The sequence below is a fragment of the Tupaia chinensis genome, unplaced genomic scaffold, assembly GCF_000334495.1.
Source record: "Tupaia chinensis unplaced genomic scaffold, TupChi_1.0 Scaffold000466_1, whole genome shotgun sequence".
Classification (NCBI taxonomy): domain Eukaryota; kingdom Metazoa; phylum Chordata; class Mammalia; order Scandentia; family Tupaiidae; genus Tupaia; species Tupaia belangeri.
Genome location: NW_006159975.1, coordinates 2,316,621 through 2,340,948, shown reverse-complemented (window position 1 = coordinate 2,340,948; position 24,328 = coordinate 2,316,621). Strand labels below are relative to the sequence as shown.

The 24,328-nt window shown below is 35.9% G+C and overlaps 1 protein-coding gene across 2 annotated transcripts in view; it reads right to left on the bottom strand.

Annotated features, from left to right (window-relative positions):
• Nucleotides 1-24,328, bottom strand: part of CACNA2D1 (calcium voltage-gated channel auxiliary subunit alpha2delta 1) — a 567,237-nt gene that overhangs the window by 251,390 nt on the left and 291,519 nt on the right. For both annotated transcript variants that reach the window (XM_006155764.3, XM_006155766.3), the window contains exon 4: nucleotides 8,312-8,371. In XM_006155764.3, coding sequence (XP_006155826.1) covers nucleotides 8,312-8,371 — 60 coding nt within the window. The remainder of the gene's footprint in view (nucleotides 1-8,311; nucleotides 8,372-24,328) is intronic.

Here is a 24,328-nt window from a genome sequence, read left to right as displayed (position 1 = left end):
AGCTAGAAAGAGCAATTGACTTGCTTTCTTTATTATTATTTTTATTTTAATGACACAAGATATTGCAGTCTGTATGTATGTTGATAAGAAAGTGAAAGGAAAAGTTGACTAATGGGGACCAGCAGGTAGCGTAGTAGTTGGGGCATTGTATTTCCACATGGCCTGCTGCACTTCAAGTCCCAAACCTCTTGCCTTGCTTTCTCATGTTCTCTCTCTTTTTTACTGTCTCTCTCTGGTCAAATTTATAATAATAATAAATAAAATTATGTAACATAATTCTTTTTAAAAAGTTGACTAATTAGAGAGGCAAGTATGAGGAATAAATCCATTGCTAGGCTGGTTTGGGAGGTGACAGGCATGAGCTTTCAAGAGAGAGGTTGTTTTGTAGAGCTGGGGAGAGTGTGTCATTCCCCTAATTTCCTCAGAATTCCTCTAATAAATCCTCTAATAACGTTGCAGATGAAGATAGATGGACATTTTCTGGGTTGTCTTTTCCTTTTCTAAACTACTAAGATACTCTTAAAAATATCTTCTGTCTACTTAGAGATGTCTTTTATTAACTAAGTTTTTGGTCGCAATGTGCCCTCACATCATCCAGACCCTTTTCAGCAGCTTCATAATATTCTGTACAAACAATCTCCCTCCATTGAAACCAGTCTGCTATGCCCTCAGTTTTCTGGACAATGTTAAAACATATTCCACTTATGACCGAACGCTGCAGTCTAAATTATTTGCATGTGCATACTTAGCTTCTTTATTTTAAAATTCCAAGTTTCATCATAGTGTCAACTCTCAAAAACAAACAAACAAACAAACAAAGAAAACTCTCAGGCCAATCATTAACTTCTGAAACATTCTCTCTCCCACAGCAATATCAGCAAAGTCATTAATATATCTATAACTCCACTAAATTGAAATTATTCCAGCATCTGATGTTATTCTCAATATAAAAATTATCTCTGGGAATAGAGTAATTGCCCTAGAGCTCAGTCCTCAAAGATCTATGGTAAGTGGAGATGTGTATTAGTATCTGCACTTTCCAACTTATTGAAAGAAACAAATATAGAAGGAGATAGTGTCCCTATATTAAAATTATCATTCTTGAAGACCTTCCAAAGTACTAAGTATATTTATATAAATTACATAATTTAATTTCAAAACAACTTTTAGGGGAGATTTACACACACACACACACACACACACACACACACACACACACACACACACACACACACACACACACACACACACACACACACACACACACACACACACACACACACACACATATGCACGCAGCAATAGAGTCCTCCAGGCTCAAACTGAACTATAATAACATAGGTTTGAAATTTGAAGATCATTAGGAATCCCTTTTTGTGTATTCATTGTCTGGAGGTCAATTGATTGTTTCCTACAGAAGGAAAAATACATGGATAAGAGTCCACAGGAACACTGAGGAGATGAGAGGATAAGGTAAAAAATAAAGATGCCCAGAGAAATGGAGAAAAGAATTAAATGATGAATGAGTTATCCAGCTCCGGAACTTTGTGATACAGGTAGTATGATAATTGGCTTAAGGGCACTGGTGATTAAACAACCACAAGGTTGGGCATAAGTTCATGGACTCCATTTCTGCATAGAACACACAGTAACTCCAGAACAAGGACTTCATAGTTCTGGGTGCAGTCATGGCAATTTAATTTTCTGAAGTGGACTTCAGAAAGTTTGTGGAAGGCTAGACTTATAGTATGAGTTAATTGTGTTGTAAAAATATTTTTGAAATCTATGCACAATCTTTTTATAATACACATTTTCCATGAGCCTCTTGAAGACCCAAGCACAACAGTAACATGAGCTGGCAATAGATGTTCGCCAGTCTAGGTGGTCATCCATCAAGGGACTATGTCAATGCCAACATATTAAACACACCTTAGGGTTTCCAGAAATATTTTCCTTGGAAGAGAAATAGTGCTCATGGAAGAATAGAGACACAATTACTGACCATCAAAGAGCCAAGAGTTTTTAGATAAAGAAATTTATATTCAAATATAGTACTATTTTGCCAAAACTGCACAGCAAGTCATTGGCAGGGCTGAATTCTGAAGTGGATTTGCGTAACCCTAATCCCCAGTGCTCTATAACTATGACACAGCTGTGGATAAATATACCCAGACACCAAAGTCCAATTCAGACGATTTTTCATTTTCTCTCCACTAATGCTAACAATAATGTTAACAAGTAAAAACAGATGTCTCAATACTATGATTTTTTTAATTAAAAAATGGCCTACTCTAATTAGTCACGATTTAGCTACAGCTCTTACTAACAGAAAGTTTGCATTTTAGTGGTAAAAAATGTTGAGAAAGGAAAATTATACAATGATAACATACTTGAACAGGAATATATACTGGGCATTAAGAGAGCACATAAAACATAACAAATCCAACAGTGATTAATCAAAATCATGAAAAAATTAGGGAGAGGGAAAAGATCAAAAGGTCTGAAGGAAAAGGGGAAAATGTTTTAGGGAAACTTCTTGCAGTTTACTCTGTTCTGGGCTTAGAATCTCAGATAAATGGTAATAGCTGCTTGGGAAATGTTCCAAAAGAAAATTTAGGAAATGTTAAATGGGACCAGATCATGTTAAATACATGTTAAATGAAGAGTCCTGAAGATTTTTAAACAAAGAAGCAAGATGAATGGAAGTTTATAGAATAAATCTTCATTGACTGTGCATTATATGCAAATTGAAAAAAAAAGTATAAACATTACAAATTACCGTATCTTTTTGTTTTGTGGTTTATAATTAATACAATTAACCTACATTTTAGTATAAGTAGTGTTAAAACATTTTCTCCAGCTTAAACATCAATAAAGACAATTTTGGGTGGTCTGAATGGCAGGAATTTTTAGGACACTGGCAGTATTTCCAAGGATCTCCCCAAAATTTAGCACTATTTTCTTTCTCTCAGTCCCAGGATATTGAAGCAGCATGTCACTCCTGAAAATTATATGTAGAGACCCAACTTCCACCTCCCAAATTCCTCGGGAATGTCGGTTCTTTTTAACATCTCCCTTCCTTTCTGAGAAGAAAGGAGAGGGAAAGAAAGCAGCTCAACAAAATAAAACAAACAACAAAAAAATTTCTATCTAAATTTGCATTATCACAGGACATGTCAACATCCTGTGCTTTGGATGTAATAGAAAGTGAGGTGGGGAAATCATTTGAAAATGTTAAAAGTTATTAAAAGCAAAACAACTGTTTGTGGCTGGGGAATTAGTGTATAAATATTTTGCTGCTCCTATTCAATGCAAGAAACAAAAGATATGGGTGATCGTCTAGGGTAATTAACGATTTGAAGCTCATGGCTATTATTTTCTACTCTGGTGTGTTACAGTACTCTTACTAAGGGCATTTATACATGTGCATGAACAAAACGAGTAAGGTGCTATACATTACCCTAATTCTCTTCCATCCAGTTGATTTTCTAAAATTTGGAGCTAAAGAATTTTGCACTGGCTCTCCTTTTAATCTATCTGGATGATGAGGATAAATTCTCAAGACTCTTAAAAAAAAAAAGTAGCAAAAAAAATTGATTGTGACTTTGCACAGAAGAAATACTGCAAAAACAGGAAAATACACAAGCTCTTGATGGCAAAAGTGTTATTCAATTCAGAAAACTAAGCAAGACCTTCTCAAGTCAGAGCCTAAGCTCATTCTGGTGGTCTACTGAATTCATTCATTTTTTCATTAAGGCTGAATGCCACTTTCCTTCTTTTTCCTCTAAAAATCAACTTTCCTTCTCAGGACTCACGTCAAGTTATAATTTAAAATAAATGTTTGTCTTTATACCTTATGACCTAAATAAATACAGTATGTTTTCCCATCCCACATATTTATGTTTGTTCTGTAAACAGGAATGATGCAATTCCATAAACTGAATAAAGATCGACGAAATAAATATATAATGCCAGTGCCTATTAAATTCCCTCACATAAACATATAATTTAAAATACTATAATTTTTCAAGCAACATTTCAAAATGTGTTTTGACAAAGTGACTTATAAAACTAAAGCTACATTGAAGAACTACATTAGCCTGATTGACACTCAATAACATTCCACTTGATTAGAAAAAAAATTTTTTTACTCTCTAATTTACTTTCTCTGTGAAGCAGAAGCTAAAAGGGACTCTTCAAATGTTTTATTTACTAGCCAATTTCTAGACAGCTGAATTCAGCATGCACAGTAACAAGCTGGTGCTAATAAACCATACATAAAGATCCTACTTATTAAAATACAAATTAGGCATCCCTTATGTTTATACATGTGTAAGTACAATTAATATTGCAGGCTTAGTTGGAAACAAAATTGCTTTAGTTAACCAACCATTGCAATGCAATCAAATGAGCTTTCAAATGCAATTGGAAAGGATCTGTTTGGTAAGAATAACAGCAATTATTTCATGCAGAACAATTAGTTTTCTAAGCTTCTTTCTTTCCCCTCCCCCCACCTGCTCTTAATAAAATAATTTGTCCATCATAAGTGACACGAAATGTCACCTTTAGCACCCAGGAGTTGCATGGAGACCTGAAAGGCAGCTGGTAGACATAGCTTATTTACAAATATTGGTTTGAACTTGTAAATGCGTGACCGCATAAATCTTAATCCACTTAGAGTGTACTCCCTTTGTTCCCTCAATTGGATACTCACTTGGGGACTGAACGGAGCTCAGGGAGAGTGTGAATTACACGCGCCCTTTGTTGTTGCCAGAATATTAGTGCTTTGGCTTTTGTTCTTGTTGTTCATGAGATTTCCCTACATTACAGAGTACGGAATGCTAATCAGCATTTTGCCTAAGTAATATTAATGAAACTTGCCTACTTATACTAGAGGGAAGAAGCAGAATATTATATTTCTTTTTGAAATGTTAATGTACCTTTTAGGAAATTATTTCTGACTTCTAAATCATCCTAGTGCTAAATTATTAAAGGATGGCATTAAAGAACTATTGCACTGATGCAAATAGTTTAATACCTTAAAAGATAAAAGGATTTTGAAGTTTTAAAAGGAGGACCTTCTGGAAGATGGTAGCCTTTACTTTCCAAATAAACATTTTGAACTGTTTGTTTAAAACACTGATAAAATCTGTAGTTGTGTTGTGTTCTCTCATAAAGTAAGAAGAAACATAATGTTGATGCCTAATTCCCAACCACGAATTTCAATTGTATTCTAGTCTTGAAGGATTTATTTAGCCTTGGTATATCTCTGGACTAAAGCACCACCTTGTTTGTCAGGAAAAACAAAAAGGGGTCGGGAGTCATAGTTTTGTATGTTTTACTTATCTGAATGTGAAGATTAGGTAACCTTCATTCAGGTTCTATTTTCCAAGCATAAAATCACCACAGTCTCCTGGTTCTGTTGCCCCATGGCCTTTCAAAGGGAAGGGCTATAGTCAAGATTTTATGTGAGGCTGAGAAGAAGATATGGGAAATATCAATTCTCTGTGTGTAAACCGTGACAGATATGTGCCCTGTGAGCATCATTCACAGTCCCTCAAGATGGGCACACAGGAAATGAGTTGACAGGGCTCTAAAGTAGCCTGACCTGCTTTCCCTGTAACAGTGTCTTTTGATGTCCATCAGTAGATTTATAGGTCCTAAACAAACTGTGAGATAATCTAGGGGGAAAGTACAAACAAAATTCGTTAAGAAATTCTCACACATGGTGACAACTCTCTGATAAGAACTCCTGACACTTTCTGGGTATGCAATTTACTTACTATTTAAACATACGTGATTTACTAATGGCTTTTGTGTCATTGTGGAGCTGATTTCTTCCCCCATGTGAGTTTTGCAGGCAGTCCTGCTCCCTGAATATAGGCGCCAAGAGCGTAGATCTAAGGGGCCGCATTCTGAGGTAAATTACTTCATACTTTCAAGTCTTACAAATGCAAGTAAGAATGCAGCTTAAAAACTTTGGGGGATCATAACTTACTTGGCTTTATTCTTTTTAGAAATAAATGAAACAAAATGACAGAGTGCCTTAGAATGGGTGATGGTTTGGATTCAATAAAATATGGAACTACCTAACATGCATTGACTGTTTTTGCGTTTTAAGTCACAATCACTCATAACTTCTATAAGGAAGAAAAAAAAATCTTTGCCAAAATATTAACAGTAATTTAATGTTTTATTTGTTTCTTTGTTTGTTTTAAGGTTTTTATCATAGGGCGCATGTGCTCACCAGCGAGAGACAGTGAGAGGGAAAGTGAGAAATCACCTTCAAGGGGTATGGCCATGCTGCCATCCCTTCTCTTTCTTCTCCATTCCCCTTCTGGGGTCTGGGCCACATGCACAAGTGCCTGGTGTGACTTTTTTTTTTTTTTTTTTTTTTTTTAAGAATTTTGCCATAAGGCCTGTGTGCTCTCTGGAGAGAGACAGAAAGAGATAAAGAGAGGGACAGTGAGAAATCAACCCCCAGGGGAAAGGTCACTCCACAATCCCTTCTCCATTCACACATATGTGCCCAGCATGATTTTCAACCTGCTGGGTTCAAGGCTCAACCTGCAGTCAGCCATGTGAAAGTCTAGCTCCTTAACCACCACACTACCTACTGACCTTAACTTGGTGTGATTTTTGTAGCCACTGGGTCCAGGACTTGAACTGCACACTTGGCTCTGTGGGATAAAGTTACCATAACCTCTATACCTATGATTTTATGTGATCTTACTGATCTTTTGAGTTCTCTGGATTACTATTAAAACTAAGACAACAATAACTGTACTGTACCAATGCTAATCAGAATACATCTTTCAGCTTTACATTTATTATGACTACATATTGCTTTTACTGGGCCACCACTAAGTTAAAGTTTAAAGGAGAAGGGTAATTTTTACTTAATATTATTTTCACTGTGTCTTGTCCATTTTAGGGGGAAAATTAATTTACTTTACTTTGAATGTGCTTATAATTAATCTACACTACTCAAAGAGCCTATGTTTTGAACTTAAACACTGATCTATATATGATGTATATATAGATATATCTACAAATATAGAGGTAGATAGATACATTATATACATGATAAATTGATCATTAATCTATCTACAATAGATAATCTATCTATAACAAATAATTTTAGACAAAACCGGTATCTACATAACCCCAAAAACTCGGGCAAGAATTTAATGAAAGAATCAAACAAACTGATAGTAGTCAAATTCAGTTCTTTTGGTAGGCTATAAAGGAAACATAAATGAGTGGAAAAGATCATAAAAATAAATAAAATCAAAAGTGTCAAGCATGAAAACCTCTTATCGTAGTGAGTAAAATATCCCTTAGCATATAGCCTTTGAAACATAACATAATCATACAAACACAACCAAAAGGACAAATTCCTAAACCTAAGTTCAGTGTTCTATTCAAGCCCAAGTTTTTTATACTTTATATCTGAGACATTTGTTTCACAAAACATTGCACAAGGAAACCAAATGGCCGCTCACATTATAATCCTATGTTCAGTAGGGGAGAGAGGAGGGTACATGGCCAAAATGAGTTGTCTGGAACTTTTCTGTGACTAGAAACTAAAGATATTTCCACTAGAAATAGGATAATTCAAATATATACAGAATTATTTTAGCTATTAAGGACACACTTCTTTACCACACCCCTCAGCTGGAAGGGGGTAGTTAGGTAGATGACAAACAAATTTCATCACAAAGGCAATTTCTACTGTTTATTTTAAACCAGTGACACTTAGGGAACAAAATTTTTTTTTTTAAATGAAAAAGCTAATGTCACCCAGCATTTCTAAAAAGTGGGCCAAAGTACAAGAATGATTACTTCTAGCTAAAGTTGAAGCATATCAAATGTCGGAAGATTGAATACGTTCATTTTCACTTTAATCCCATTGCCCACCATTGAGGTGATCACATTATACAAACTCTTTTTTATAAACTAAAAATAGTTAGGTGCACTTGTTTTTCAATTATCATATTCAAAATATCTGCAAATATTATTCAGATATTATAATTTAATGACTTTTAAATGTATTTTATAAGGCTTTCTAAGTAGGAGAGGAGAACATTTCAAGGGACTTTTTATTTATTCATTTATTTGTTATGGAAAATGAGTATTATGACTAACTTAATTGGCTCTGGGTACACAAGAGCAACTATATTTTTAAGCAACAAAGTGTTTTTGGTCCCTAATCACATAAGACATCATTACTAGAAATATTTAATATGGTTGTAATTATCTGAAATGAAAGTAAATCCATTTAAATCAAATAGGTAAAAAGGGTGCTTACTGCAAAGTCTTCCCTCCACTGGTGGGCTGCTTGTACTTTCTCTGCCTCCAAAGCCAGACGCTGAAAAAGAAACAATAAATATTGTTAGAATTTAAATAATGACATGAAAATGCAGTTGTTATATAAAGTGCTTGGGTTTTCTAATCAATTACGAGGATATAAAAACCATAAGAGACTCCTTATTTAAGATTCATAAATTCTGAATCATTTAGTAATCTAATTTCATAAAGTTGTTGTAAGTATGTTTATTCTTTAGCAATATAAATAACATACAAGTCTTTAATACTATTGAGCTTACTACCGTCGTCATCATCCGTAGTAGTGTCCTCTACTACTGCTTTCTTTCACTAATACTTGTTTTTATAAAAAGTATTGTTCAAATAAGTATATTAAATTTTTTTTAGAGGTTTTTGCCTTAGGGTGCATGTGCTCACTGGAGAGAGTGATAGAGACAGAGAGGGAAAGTTAAAAAAAAAAAAAAATCACTCCCCCCCCAGGGGGCATGGCTATGCCACAATCCCTTCTCCTCCATTCTCCTCCTGGGATCTTGGGCATGCACACACATGCACCCGACATGATTTTTAAGCCATGAGGTCCAGGACTTGAATTGTAGTCAGTCATATGGAACTCCAACGACATAACCACTATACCTTCTACTGGCGCCTAAAAAGTATATTAATTTTGGTAGGATCCTGCTTCTAGTAAATACCTTTAGAGAATATAATCTATGAGTGTGAAGAAAATGAAAGAGATTACTAAATATGTCACATTTTATATATATAATATATACACACACACATTTTTTAAGGTTTTTGCCATAGGATGAATGTGCTCACCAGAGAGAGAGAGAAAGAGAAATTGAGACAGTGAGAGAGAAAATGAGAAATCAACTGCCAAGGGAGATGGCCATGCTACAATCCCCTCTCCATTCTCGTCCTGGGATTTTGGACACACATACAAACGCACCCAATGTGATTTTCACACCACCAAGTCCGGGACTCAAACTGCAATCAGCCATATGGGAGTATAACAGCTTAACCACACCATGTGCTGGCCCCATAAAAGATGTCTTAATAGTATAGTTTATGTGTGTGTGTTTTCAAGTTTGTTTCTTCTATGAGTAAGAGGGACAGAGACACATGAACAGAGATAGAGATGGACAGATGGTTAGAGAGACAGCGAGGGAGTGAGCAACAGTCTTCCCATTTGAGGTCTCAGCATTCTGATCCACTTCCAGCTTCAGTCAGCCCTGGATCGTGGCACACAGCAGCCTGGCATATGCAAGGAGATCTGATGCAAACCGAGAACCTTCCCAAGTGGTTTGGCTTCTCAAAGCAACACATTTTATTGCTGTGCCACTGTCCAGCATCTGCATGTTTAGTTTTTAACCAAGAGCCACAAAAATGTAATAGCATTTCTTTGCTGACATACATTTTTACTAGTTCTTCCAGAGATGATCTAAGAGGGTAAACTCAGAATCTGCAAATCTGAAAATGCTTTTGTTTCATGTTTACTCTTTTTTTTTTTAAGAGGATTTTTACCTTAGGGCATGTGCACTCATGCACTTGCTGGGGTTAGGGGAGAGACAGTGAGAGGGAAAGTAAGAAATCACCCTCTGGAGGGATGGCCACACTGCAATCCCTCCCTATCTGTTTTCCTCCTAGGATCTTGGCCCCCCACACACACACAAACACCATGTGATTTTGAAACCACAGGGTCAAGGACTTCAAGTGGAGTCTAGCAAAATAACCACTATGCCATCTGCTAGTCCCTCCCTTTCCCTTTTTTTTTTTTTTGGAGAGGTTTTCGCTATAGGGCACGTGCACTCACCAGACAGACAAAGAGAGACATAGAGACAGAAAGCGAGAAATCACCCCCCAGGGGGGCTGGTCACGGAGCAATCCCTTCTCCGCCATTCTCCCCTCAGGATCTTGGGCACGCACACACACGCGCCCGGCGGGAGTTTTAAGCCACCGGGTCCGGGACGTGAACCGCAGTCGACTACGTGGGAGTCCAGCGACATAGCCATTACACTAACTGTTGGTTCCCTCTCACTTTCACACTTATATGCTAAAGTAATCAGTGAGTTTCATACTAACTTATTTTCCTTTAAGGATTTAATGTTACTCTATTAGGTTCAGTTGAAATAACATGGCTAGTTTCGGTATGCTAATCACTTTTTGTAGAAAAACTTTCTTCCCTCTCCAAAAGTTTTTAGATTTTGTTTCTGCTTGTATTTCCCCATTTCGTGCCTACGTTCTGCATTTAGCAAACTTTTATAAGAGAAGGTGACATGTACTGAGTAAGAGCAGAATCAGGAAGTAGACTACCTGGGTTTGATACCAGCCCTTGTTACCTACTAGCTTAGGCAGCGCTGGGGAAAAGTTAAGTCCCTTTTCCCATTTTCTCATGTGAATAATGTAGCCTGCCACGTGGGTTGTTGAAAGGATTACATGAGTTACTATATATAAAGTGCTTAGGGCAGTACAGGACACACAGTGGGTAATACGTATGTCGGTTATCCACTCAGAATAGGAAATACAATCTCACTTATTCCCTGTAGCTCCCTGACAGTTGCTCAGTGTTACATTTATCTGTGATGTAATCCACACAACTAGAAGACAGTGGCAGAAACAGGACAAACCCAACAGTAAATACAATAAAATACATACAGTAAACTCATTTATAAAAGACCAGAAGAAATCTGGCTAGATATCTATCTTCTCTAGTCTTCAGTGTGTACTCTACCCAGTGAAATCTAACCTACACTAGATAATAAGAATATCCTTTTAGATCAGTTTTTTTATACTAGTGTACTACAATCTAGTCTTATAATTTAGTATCATATTCTGTTCATTTTTCAAAGCTATTACATAGGTATCACCAATAACCATAGGTTATTGCTGAATCAGAGACCTCAATTTAAGAATCTCTAAGCTGAATTTACAAGTAAAATTATCTATAGTATATTTAAGTGACAACGGTTTTATCTATTAGCAGAAATGAGGTACAAGAGGGACTAGTAAATGTCAGAAATTGTACAAGTGGAAAGGAACCAAAATAAGGGTCTCTCTCTCTCTCTTTTTTTTTTTTTTTGGGAGATGTTTTTGCTATAGGGCACGTGCGCTCACCAGAAAGACAGAGAGAGACAGAGACAGAAAGCGAGAAATAATGCCCCAGGGGATGGTCACACCACAATCCCTTCTCCATTCTCCTCTCAGGATCTTGGGCACGCATGCACATGCGCCTGGCGTGAGTTTAAGCCACTGGGTCCGGGACTTGAACTGAAGTTGACTACATGGGAGTCCAGTGACATAGCCATTACGCCAACTGGTGGTCTCCCAAAACAAGATTCTCTATCTCTACCAAAACAGAAAAGTAAACAGTGCAAAACCAAAAGATAAAAAGTGTATATATAATGAAAATGCAGCGAAAAAGTAAATAAAATGGCAAGTGGAATGGAAATGGAAACAATTTCTCTACAGAAAAACTTTAGTATTGGAAGATAAAGAAAAGACTGAGTGAGAAAATAGATGTAAAGATGTATTATTGATAAAATTCAGACTATTAAGTCTTCTCCCATTTTTATAGGACACACTAAGAACAATCAAACCTTTATACATGTGGAACAAAAAATAAATTTTAGGGCCAGCCTATGGCAATGACTAAGGCAGCTGGATCCCACATGGCTGACTGCAGTGTGAGTCCCTGATCCAGAGTGTTTGGAGACATGCGAGAGTATGCCCAATTTCCTGAAAGGAGGGAGAAATGGAAGACATTGCTGCATGACCATTTCCTCAGGGAGGTCCTTTCTCATTTCCTCTCTCTCTCCTTCCCTCTCTCTAGTGAGTACACACACCCTCTGGCAAATTAAAAAATAAGTTTAAGAATTTTATGGATTTAAACAGATTACTAGATAAAATATAAATAAATAAAATATTTTTAGATTAAGAAAGTTACAATTCTAAAATGGCTTTATGTCTTAGAGGGAAATATTAAGATATTTACTTCACAACACAGTAGGAGGATGCAGCCCCAACAAACTAAAGAAATTGGTAGACGTTTGCCCATGGGTCATGGATGGTTTTCAAGATAGCCAACTGTAACTACCAAATGGCTTCTACCTCTGGATTGAACGAGAAAGTGCAACTGCACAGATCTGACCCAGATTCACACAGCTTATGATATGGATATAATTCATATTTAATAAGCCCTAATGATGGTAATCATCAGAGTTTTAACTATTGCCAGAGAAACAGCATGACAATGAGTACCAACTATAAGACAGTTCTCCTGAGCCAGGAGAAAGCTAGCATTGGAATTGCTGGTAAGGGGGCAGGAGCATCTATCTGCCGATGTGGCTAGGTAGAAAAACCCAAGGCAGAAAATTCCCTGCCCAAGGTAATGTAAGAAGGAGATTACTAGGGGATGGCTAGCTGATTAAATCAGATTTGGTAAAGCCTATGAGAAGAATCATATTTGAAGTCATATTTGAAATAGCAAATGCAACATCATTAATAATGCCAATGAAATGAGAACAATCAGTGGGCCCAGCCAATGATCAATCCCATGACCTAGGTTAAAAATGATAAATATCACAGAATGCAATTGCTGAGACTTTTTGAGCCAGTCTTTCTGTCTGCTCAGGTCTGCGCCTACCTCTCAAGAATGTACTTTTATATTTTTTTTTTGAAAGATTTTTGGCTATAGGGCATATGGGCTCGCTGGAGAGACAGAAAGCAAGGAGCAAGAAATCACTACCTCCTCCCACTCCCAGGAGGGATGGCCATGCTGCAATCCCTTCTTCTCCATTCTCCTCTCAGGATTTTGGGGATACGCAAACACATACCTCATATGAGTTTGAAGCTGCTGGGTTCAGGACTTGAACCACAGTCAAACATGTGGGAGTCCAGCAACTAACCATTATGCCATTTGCTGGTCCTCATACTTTACTTAATAAACTACCTTTTCTTTACACTTTGCGTGTTTCATTCAATTTTTTATCTGAAACACCAAGAACCTGGATATCATCACAGACGTAATCTCACAACACCTCTAGGGAGAAAAGAGTTCAAATCACCTTCATTTCTAGTATGTATCATTTTAAACGCCAACCTTATAAAGTAAATACCATGTATTTCAAGACTTTGAAAAAAATTTAGAAACCAGAAGATATAAAATGTCTATACGAAAAAAGACACAGTTTCGAAGGTTGGTTTGGAACTCAAAAGTTGCTGAATTTTATATTCTCAACTTGGTAATCAAGAAATTCATAATCATAAAAATGTACTATTGCTGCATTCTTTGTATATGGAAAAATTAATGAATATTTTTCTTTGTTTAGCAACTTTTATGAGACAGCATAATACTGAATTTTAGATGCTTAGATATCTAATCTGTATCTCTTAGAAACAGGGTGAACAGTTGCTGATAATGCTCTTGGCAAAAGATCAGCTGGTCATTTCTTATAGAAATGTGACATGTCTTCTAGACACTTCAAGCTTCTAATTAACTTCTATTCTGGTATAGTGACATTTTATTTTTTAAGCCAGCAGTCTACCATTAAATGCCACAGGCGAATTGTGTTAAGACTGAAAATCCCTACCTAATAAAATGTGAATATTTGCTTAGCAGCATATCTCTGTTTCCATAATTGGCTATGTTAAGTATATTCCTGTAATTATAACATATTTTAGAAAAAGGAAATCTTTTTTTTATTTAACTTAATTTATATCACATTACAATATAATAGATAACATTAAAACCAAACTAAGCACCAAGCAGAAACAAAGAACCCAGCAAATGGCAGAGGGTGGGAAATCGGGGGGGATATATACATATACATATATATATATATACTCTGAAATGTATGCTGTGATGATGTTCAGTGAATAAATGCAAAATAAATTAATAAAAAAGTTTTAAAAAGGAATACCTATGAGAAAACTAAGAAGCTGAAATCTGCTCATAGTAAGATAAACCAAACAGGTTCAATCAATGGCTTTATTAGAAATGAGATAGCACAAATAATGTAGGAAAATCCTTTAGATATGTAATGTGTGTGTATATACACACACACACACACACACAAAATGTGATAGATATATTGATATATACACTCTACCTCTTGGGTTACATATTTAAAACAGAAAAACATTTTAGAAATTTTAAGGACTCACAATTTTAATAAAACAGACTTGACTCTAAGCTTTCTGATTCCAAAGCATATGTTTATTCCACAGGACAATTCTTTAGTCTCCCATAAAACCCATCAAAATTGTAAATCATTAGGCATCCACAGTATACGTGAAAACATATTAATACCAAAACTATAACACTGATGAATGTCAATTTCAGGTTAGATGAGGTATTCCCAAACAAATTTTTAGAAATTGCTCAAGATGAAAAACAAAATCAATAATAAAAATGTCATATAGTTTAGGATCTGACTTTTTCAAAAAGTCTGGTCCTTAAGTCCTGAGAGATTACTAATCAGTGAAAAAGCCTTTGATATGGTCTGCAAAAGAAGAAAAAAAAAGAAAGAAGTGAAAGGAAGAGGTTTTATCAGATCAGAGAAATATCAGCTCCCTTGAAGCCTATTCATTCTTAACCTTCACTTTTTGTCATAGCTTTATCACTTCTACTAGCACTGCATTATGTCAAGTAATATGAAAAACTAATACATGCAGTACACTTTATAAAGATACAGTTCTATCATTCTAATCAATAATAACTAAATATATTTTCTCTTAGACTATTTTTTGAACCTCTAAATATTTTACCTTATAGACTGTGAATTAATTGCAGATGAAAGATAAAACTTTCCTGAAATATTTAGTTAGAAGTAATTTTATTTTGATGCCTTTTAAAGGAAACCATCAGGGGTCATATGACAAGTTCAGGTACAATCCAGTAATGTTACTATTCATGTTTAAATATCAAGAATTGATTTACAGACACCATTCAAATAATGGTCACTAAATTCCAAACAATTTTGTTGGCTCACATTACCTCAATCTTTTTTTTTTTTTCTTCAGAAAGGGGTAACAGATACCCACAACAGACTAATCCAAGCAAAATGTCCATGTTATATGATTAATGATCAAATATCTAACATCCAGTTAAGATTAGTAAATTATTGTATTATATCTTGGTTGACCATTTAATTATCACTCTGAGTTCCTTCTCTTCATTAAAAAGGTTCTTAACATATTAAAATTATCAAGATAATAATTTGGCCTCACAATACTAATGAAAATAGCAGATTTAGTTACATAAACAGTTTTCTATGTTCTGAAGAAATATATACAGGTACAATCCATTACTTTGGAGCTATAATATAGTAAACATAAGCTTTTTGAATCAGACAATCTGGTTTCTAGTTCCAAAAAAGAAATAGTTTGCTTTTCACTTACCATGGCATTTGGGATAATTAACTTTTTCCTGTATCTGGAATACCTACCTACTTTACATTTGTTTTATTTGGTTTGGGGTACTAAATATCTAGTACACTACAGAATCAATAAGCTTCCATTTGAAGCTTACAAAGGCATTTCTATAGAATAGACTGTTACATCTTTCAATCACTGATGACCACTTCAATATATAAATATGATGAAATGAATGAAAACATGACATTTACTAAGCACTTGCTATGTGCAGTTGTTTAGGGACAAAAAATACAGACATAGTACCTGCTTCTAAACAAATCTTATATAGGTATCTCACAGATACACACATGTGCACACATGCACACTACTTTTCCTATTTTTCCAAAATCTTTTCAAAAGGGGACTGGGGAAGTCATGCCCACAAACATTAACAGACCATGTATTTTCTATTATCAGGATTCTTCCTATCTCCTATCCCTGGCATAGTATCTTTGAGATGTATATTTCAACCAATTACAGTATATTCTTTTGCTTATCTCTTCCCAAGAGGCAGAACTTCCCTTTTCCTTGAGATGTAGATTAAGTCTTTCTTTAACTAAGACACAGATCTTCCCTTCCAATCACAAACCTAAGAATTGTGGAAGCCACCTATAACCTACAAGTCCCCCCCCCACACACATTTCCACTTCTACATGTCCTGCCTTTTTGGGCCAGACCAATGGAAAATCTTTTCACTAAATGTTGTCTGTCAATCTCAAAAACAAATAAAAGGAACCTCTGTACATGATCACCCCGAGAAAACGCATGTATGCCTCTTCTCCTGCCTAGGTCACACGGTTGGCTTGGAAATAAACCGCATTAATTATTATTAATTTTGCAGTTGGTTATATTTTTTTCCATCGACAGCTCCAAGGAGGGAGTCAGTATTTCCAGGGCTGAGACCCTCAGAGAGCTGGTCCTCCAACACTGCAGCAATGGGGACATGTCCAATTTTGAACCTCCCATCTGCTACTGCTGCACCCTGCCTGACTCAAGCTCAGGAGGACAATAGATGGGACAGCCTTTCTGAGGATGATTCTTATCCCCATTCTCCTGCCACCTTTGGCAGGCTTCTGAGATTACTAATCAGTGAAAAAGCCTTTGATATGGTCTGCAAAAGAAGAAAAAAAAAGAAAGAAGTGAAAGGAAGAGGTTTTATCAGATCAGAGAAATATCAGCTCCCTTGAAGCCTATTCATTCTTAACCTTCACTTTTTGTCATAGCTTTATCACTTCTACTAGCACTGCATTATGTCAAGTAATATGAAAAACTAATACATGCAGTACACTTTATAAAGATACAGTTCTATCATTCTAATCAATAATAACTAAATATATTTTCTCTTAGACTATTTTTTGAACCTCTAAATATTTTACCTTATAGACTGTGAATTAATTGCAGATGAAAGATAAAACTTTCCTGAAATATTTAGTTAGAAGTAATTTTATTTTGATGCCTTTTAAAGGAAACCATCAGGGGTCATATGACAAGTTCAGGTACAATCCAGTAATGTTACTATTCATGTTTAAATATCAAGAATTGATTTACAGACACCATTCAAATAATGGTCACTAAATTCCAAACAATTTTGTTGGCTCACATTACCTCAATCTTTTTTTTTTTTTCTTCAGAAAGGGGTAACAGATACCCACAACAGACTAATCCAAGCAAAATGTCCATGTTATATGATTAATGATCAAATATCTAACATCCAGTTAAGATTAGTAAATTATTGTATTATATCTTGGTTGACCATTTAATTATCACTCTGAGTTCCTTCTCTTCATTAAAAAGGTTCTTAACATATTAAAATTATCAAGATAATAATTTGGCCTCACAATACTAATGAAAATAGCAGATTTAGTTACATAAACAGTTTTCTATGTTCTGAAGAAATATATACAGGTACAATCCATTACTTTGGAGCTATAATATAGTAAACATAAGCTTTTTGAATCAGACAATCTGGTTTCTAGTTCCAAAAAAGAAATAGTTTGCTTTTCACTTACCATGGCATTTGGGATAATTAACTTTTTCCTGTATCTGGAATACCTACCTACTTTACATTTGTTTTATTTGGTTTGGGGTACTAAATATCTAGTACACTACAGAATCAATAAGCTTCCATTTGAAGCTTACAAAGGCATTTCTATAGAATAGACTGTTACATCTTTCAATCACTGATGACCACTTCAATATATAAATATGATGAAATGAATGAAAACATGACATTTACTAAGCACTTGCTATGTGCAGTTGTTTAGGGACAAAAAATACAGACATAGTACCTGCTTCTAAACAAATCTTATATAGGTATCTCACAGATACACACATGTGCACACATGCACACTACTTTTCCTATTTTTCCAAAATCTTTTCAAAAGGGGACTGGGGAAGTCATGCCCACAAACATTAACAGACCATGTATTTTCTATTATCAGGATTCTTCCTATCTCCTATCCCTGGCATAGTATCTTTGAGATGTATATTTCAACCAATTACAGTATATTCTTTTGCTTATCTCTTCCCAAGAGGCAGAACTTCCCTTTTCCTTGAGATGTAGATTAAGTCTTTCTTTAACTAAGACACAGATCTTCCCTTCCAATCACAAACCTAAGAATTGTGGAAGCCACCTATAACCTACAAGTCCCCCCCCCACACACATTTCCACTTCTACATGTCCTGCCTTTTTGGGCCAGACCAATGGAAAATCTTTTCACTAAATGTTGTCTGTCAATCTCAAAAACAAATAAAAGGAACCTCTGTACATGATCACCCCGAAAAAAGGCATGTATGCCTCTTCTCCAGGCCTAGGTCACTCACAGTTGGCTTGGAAATAAACTGTATTAATTATTAATTATTAATTTTACAGTTGGTTATTTTTTCTGTCGACAAGGTTAACATGCTGGATCTCACATGGCTGACTCTTAAATTTAAACTCTGGATGGGTGGTTTGAAAATCATGCCAGGTGTGTGTGCCTGTGTGCCAAAAAATCCTTAGTGGAGACTGTAGGAGAAGGGATTGAAGTATGGCCAACCTCCCTGGAGGATAATTTCTCACTTTCTCTGTCTCTGTCTCTCTCTGGCAAGTGCATACACCCTATAGTAAAACTGAAAAAAAAAAAATTGCTTTTTCTCAAAAATGCAAATATCTCAAATGTAAAGAGCAGGAAGGATTCTAAACATAGTAGTGCTTCTAGGCAAAGACAAGATTTAGCCACAGGTCTTTTTTATTTCTTTTTATTACTTTGGTTTGGGAGGAAAGGGGTTAACAATATTGGAAAATACAGAAATAAATAGACAGGAACCTATCACCCAGAATTCACCTTTTCCTCTTCTTTTATTTGCTTTACAACTTTTTACATGGGAAATGAACTATTCTGAGTCACCTTGAAGGTCACCTTATTTACCTGCCTTGACCAATTTGTCTACCCAGATACATCACTACAAGGAATCAATATATATCCCTTGTAATTACATTAAACTTTAAAAAAAAAAAAAAGTTACCTGGGGGCTGGCGGTGGCGTGGTGATTAAAGACAGTGAATTCCCACATGGCAGACCAAGGTTTGAGTCCCAGACCTGGTGGTGGCTTGCTTTCTCCCTTTCTCTTTCTCTCTCTCTCTCTCTCTCTCTCTGTCTCTCTCTGGTCAAATTAAAAATAATAACAAATAGAATTAAATAAATAAATAATTATTTAAAAAAGAAAATAAATGTAATCTGATGCTGATATTTTCATTTTCTTCCTAATAGGCTTCATGCAGGTTGAAAGCCTAAGAGTGATTGTACCTTCTTCCACACAGGAAATGACTTAACTAAACATAAATCACCATATCTCAGTGATGGTTTAGATTAAACAATGGAATCAATTAAAGTCAATGATATAGAAGTGCCTTGCTGAGGGTTTTTAGAAAGTAATGGTAAGTAAAGAAAGTAAAGCTCTGTCCTAGAGGAAGAACACCTGACAGAAACAAAGCTGAAAGAAACAAAGCTGGACCCCGTTTTAAAGCATTACTGGGACAAAGAAATGGGGTATTATCTGTTGATGATAACTTTACAGTATTATCAACTGGACTGAGGAGAAATGTAAACATGTGGGAATATTCACTTTACAAACTAAATGACGTGATTGAATGTATAAAAGAACTTGAAATAAAATAAGATTATAAAGACATTCTTTTAGTATCAAAATTCTATGCATCTATTTCATTTTTATCATCGAAACATAGACAGGTCTTATTTGTAAATGCAGACCTACTTGATTTTTTCCTTTCCATCAAGTATTGCTCATTCTTCACAAGACCTACTCAAGCAGTTTAATCATCCCCTAAGCAAACACCTTAACTAGACATGAAGATGTGGATGTCCTCACACCATGGTGCTGTGGTTAGCAAGCCCACGCTCACGAAGATGACTAAATGGCATTTTTATGTTTTATTTATGCTTGCCTAAAATATGCTTTTGCAGACTTTCTGCTTTTGTTTAATGACATAAAACATAAATATGTAATTATAATCAAGATCTTTATTTTTAGAGTCCCTTTTTTTTTCTACCATGGCAATCCCAAATTGATTCCAAACACAAATATTTTTAACATAATTAAATTTTAATCTGGAAAGATATATTCCAACATTGAGAAAATCTACCGAACCCTGCTAAAATAGATTAACAGTGATCTACTAGAAATGTATGGAGGAGAGTAAAACTAAAAAGAGTTTGTCTTCTTAACAATTGTTTCTCAAGAGAAATAGAATGGACTAGGTAGTATATGACTTTCTTTTTTCTTTTAAATAACATGTATTTTTTTTTCTTTTAAGTTTATGCATTAGGGGTGTGCACTCACTGGAGAGAGAGACAGGGAGAAAGTAAGAAATCACCCTCCTGTGGGGGGTGGGGGTGACCATGCCAGCAATTTTTTCTCCATTCTCCCCTCAGGATTTTGAGCACCCACATGCATGCAACTGGTGTGACTGTCAAGCTGCCAAGTCAATCGTGTGTGAGTCCAGTGCCTTAACCACTGCCACCTGCTTGTTCCCAACAGTTTTTTAAAAGTTTCTTTCATAAGAGAGAGAGACAGCCCCAACAGGGTCTCACCACGCTGCAACCTCACCCCAGTCTTGGGATCATAGGTAATGGTGTGCCCCCCTAAGGTTCCAGTAATCTGCAGCAGCTCCTTACCACCTATGCCACCACACTAAGACATAAATACAGCTGTGAATATACACTTTGATTAAAATTAATTTAAAATAATCTGACTAAATAAAGGAGCTAGTCCAGCTACTTATTTCTACTCACATGTCTTAACACTTTTATCAACACTGGAATTATGCTATCAGGAAATTACCAAGGTAAACAGTAAAACATAGATGTGTAATGATAGTAAGCCAAATCACAGTTAAATCTCACACTGCATACAGGGATGAATTCTTTCTGACAGTCCTTTTATATCAAATAAAAACCTCATAAAACACTTTTTCTTTCTAGAGTGAAATTTAAAAGACTATGCTATATGCAAGACATATGTAGAAGACATTGAAATCCAGCCAGTGATGATTTGTTTTCCAATTTGTGGTGAAGTAAAAAATACAACTTTTAGAACCTGGGTTCAGGATACTATTTTATATAGTTTTCAGCCTGGATCTGTCATATCCAGAAAATGCTTTGAAATTAACCACAAAGCATCAAATAGAATCTTCAGAGATGTAATTAGCTCCAAATAAACTGGCAGACTTGTAGAATACAGAGACCAGGGTAAAGAAGGTTATCATCTGGTAAGAATAGCAAAACTCCTTTTAGCAATAGTGAAAGGAAATACACAACTGATAATTACCATGCCTTGTTTTGGGCTCTACAGCTCAAAATACTACTCAACTGAATATAGTATCTATTAATACATCAACTGTACCCTTTGCCACCTGCACATAATCACCTGATGAACTTGTTCAACAAATTTGGGTATTATACAATCCTTTCTAATTCAGTCACCAAAGATTCTGATAGGTGACATTCCTTAAATCTACTTATTTAATACGCAACAACATTTCCTTAGCATAAACCTTAAAAACACTCCTCTGGAGGGTAATATGTTAGCGATATTAGACATGTGGATTTATTTACTCATTGAGAAACAGTATTCTAAATAGAAATACAATTTGACAACAGTCAACAAAAATGGTACACTACCCTTCACTAATGCCATAATGTACTATCGCGACACCCATCACGACGTATACAATTCCTTCTCCCTATAAGGCACTAAATGTGAATTTGCTTAATGAGAAAACAGTTCTTTCACCTCCAACAGCTCAACATCTCCAACATCTCCAACATCTCATCAATGTATGGAAGAGAGAAGGCACTCACTAAATGTCTATGGAAAAGTGAAAATAATCACTTCAAAGGGTTTTCAAGGTTGTGTTAAGATTTAGAAGTAGGTTCACTAAATCCTCATTCATTATTTTGACACTCTGAAAGTGAAACCTTGACTTTTTGACCAAAAAAAGTTGCCTTCCTACATGACAAGCATATTGCTAGATTCATATTTCACTCTCTAGTTCATAAAAAAAGATAAAAATTGCTGGATTAACTCAATCCCACCTGACCTTTAAAATTTATCAGCAATTGGCTTAGAACATGGCAGAGATCCAGGCTGGTCCATGAAATTCTTCTTTAGAATCCTGGAGTTATTCTATAACCAGTTACCTTATTCTCCAAATGGTATAGGAAGACATGGGGCCAGCGAGTGGCATGGTGGTTAAGGAGCTGGACTCCCACATGGCTGAATGGCTGACTGCGGTTTGAGTTCCAGACATGGAAGCATGCTTTCTCTCTTTCTCTCTCTCTCTATCTCAGTCTCTCTGGTGAACATACATGCCCTGAAGCAAAAAATAAAAATAAAAATAATAAAAATAACAAATAAAATTAAATAAATAATTTTTAACAAAAAGGTAAAAAGACAGCTCCTTACACTAGTCAAGCGCTCAGTCCTGATGTCAATCTGTCCTAGGGGTCCACCCGGTTACGTTACAATGTTAAACTACTTACATTAGGAGATCATGCACACAGGGAATGCAAACAGCACTTCTTCCACTGAGACCTGTATTCTACTGATTATGCCATGCTAATTTGAAAGGCCTTCAATCCTCTGCTTACCAATGCATTTTCTACAAATACATCAAGCACCAAACCTAAGTTGCCCTAACTTGATCACTTTTACATCCTATAATAAATAACTGAGAAAGTATAATATGTATAGTCAAAATAGTTCTACGACTTGATAGGTATGTGACCTAATAGTTAAATGAACACTTTTCACCTCAATTTTCTCAACTATGATATAAGGATTATAATAGTGTGCATACCATGTTACATAGTCGGGGTTACAATAGGAGTTGGGGAATCCTCAGGAAATGGAAGCTATCACATATTTAAAAACTTAGGTATAAGGGAGTGAACTAACTCTTGTATTAGCAAATTAATCAACTAAATTTTTGACATGATTATCACCAAGAAATACTTAAACAGAGTATAATTTTGCTGAGAAAAGAGATTCAAGAATTATTTTGACAGTTCTCATTGAATAAGTCCCCCCTTCAATCACCATGGTGATAGACAATTCTATAAGGGTTTCATATTTCTGCATGTCATATGAGCAGTGGCAAGGAGACCATCTTTTTAAAACCGTTTTTTTGTTGTTGTTGTGTTGTTTAGAGATTGCTGGCATAAAGCATGTGCACTCTCCAGAGAGACAGAAAGACAGAAAGCAAGAAATCACCACCCAGGGAGGATGGTCACACCACAATGCATTATCTTCTGTTCCCTTCTTTGGATCTTGGATAAATACACATACATGCCCTCTGTGAGTTTTAAGCTACAAGGTCTGGGATTCAAACTACCATTGATCACGTGGGAGTCCCAGCTATGTAACCATTATGCCATCTGCTGGTCCCATCAAGAACATTGTATAGCAACAAGTAACCTTGGCAGATAAGGTCTCCCTTCATGGCTGAATAAAGATTTGTTTGTTGCCAAGAAAAATAAAACAATCTTCTGGGGCAAACAAAACAGATTAGCTAGCAGGACTCATTAAAAGACTGGAGTTCTAGTGGCCAATAGATGGCACAGAGGTTGCATTGCTGGACTCCCACATGGCCAACCGCAGTTCGAATCCTGGATGTAGTGGCTTGAATTCCAGGCCTGGTGGCTTGAAAATGACACAGGTTAAGTGTACATGAGTGTGAATGGAGAAGAGATTGTGGCGTGGTCATCCCTCGGCAGGTGATTTCTCACATTCCCTCTCACTGTCTTCCTTTCTCACTTTCTCTCTGATGAGTGCATACAACCTACGACAAAAACGACTTAAAAAAAAAAAGATTGGAGGTCTCCAAGCTATTATATAAAACAAACTACATACACAGTGCTCTTTTAGACACTTAGCATCACCCTCACTGGGCTTGAGGGTCGTGGGGAGCCAAAGCAAACACAAAACCCATGCTGCCTGCTAGGCCATGAGTCATAATACCCACCATATCTGGCTCAGGAAGTCTCCTGCACCTAGGAAATTGTGGTCTCCCCTTCTCTCTCAAGAA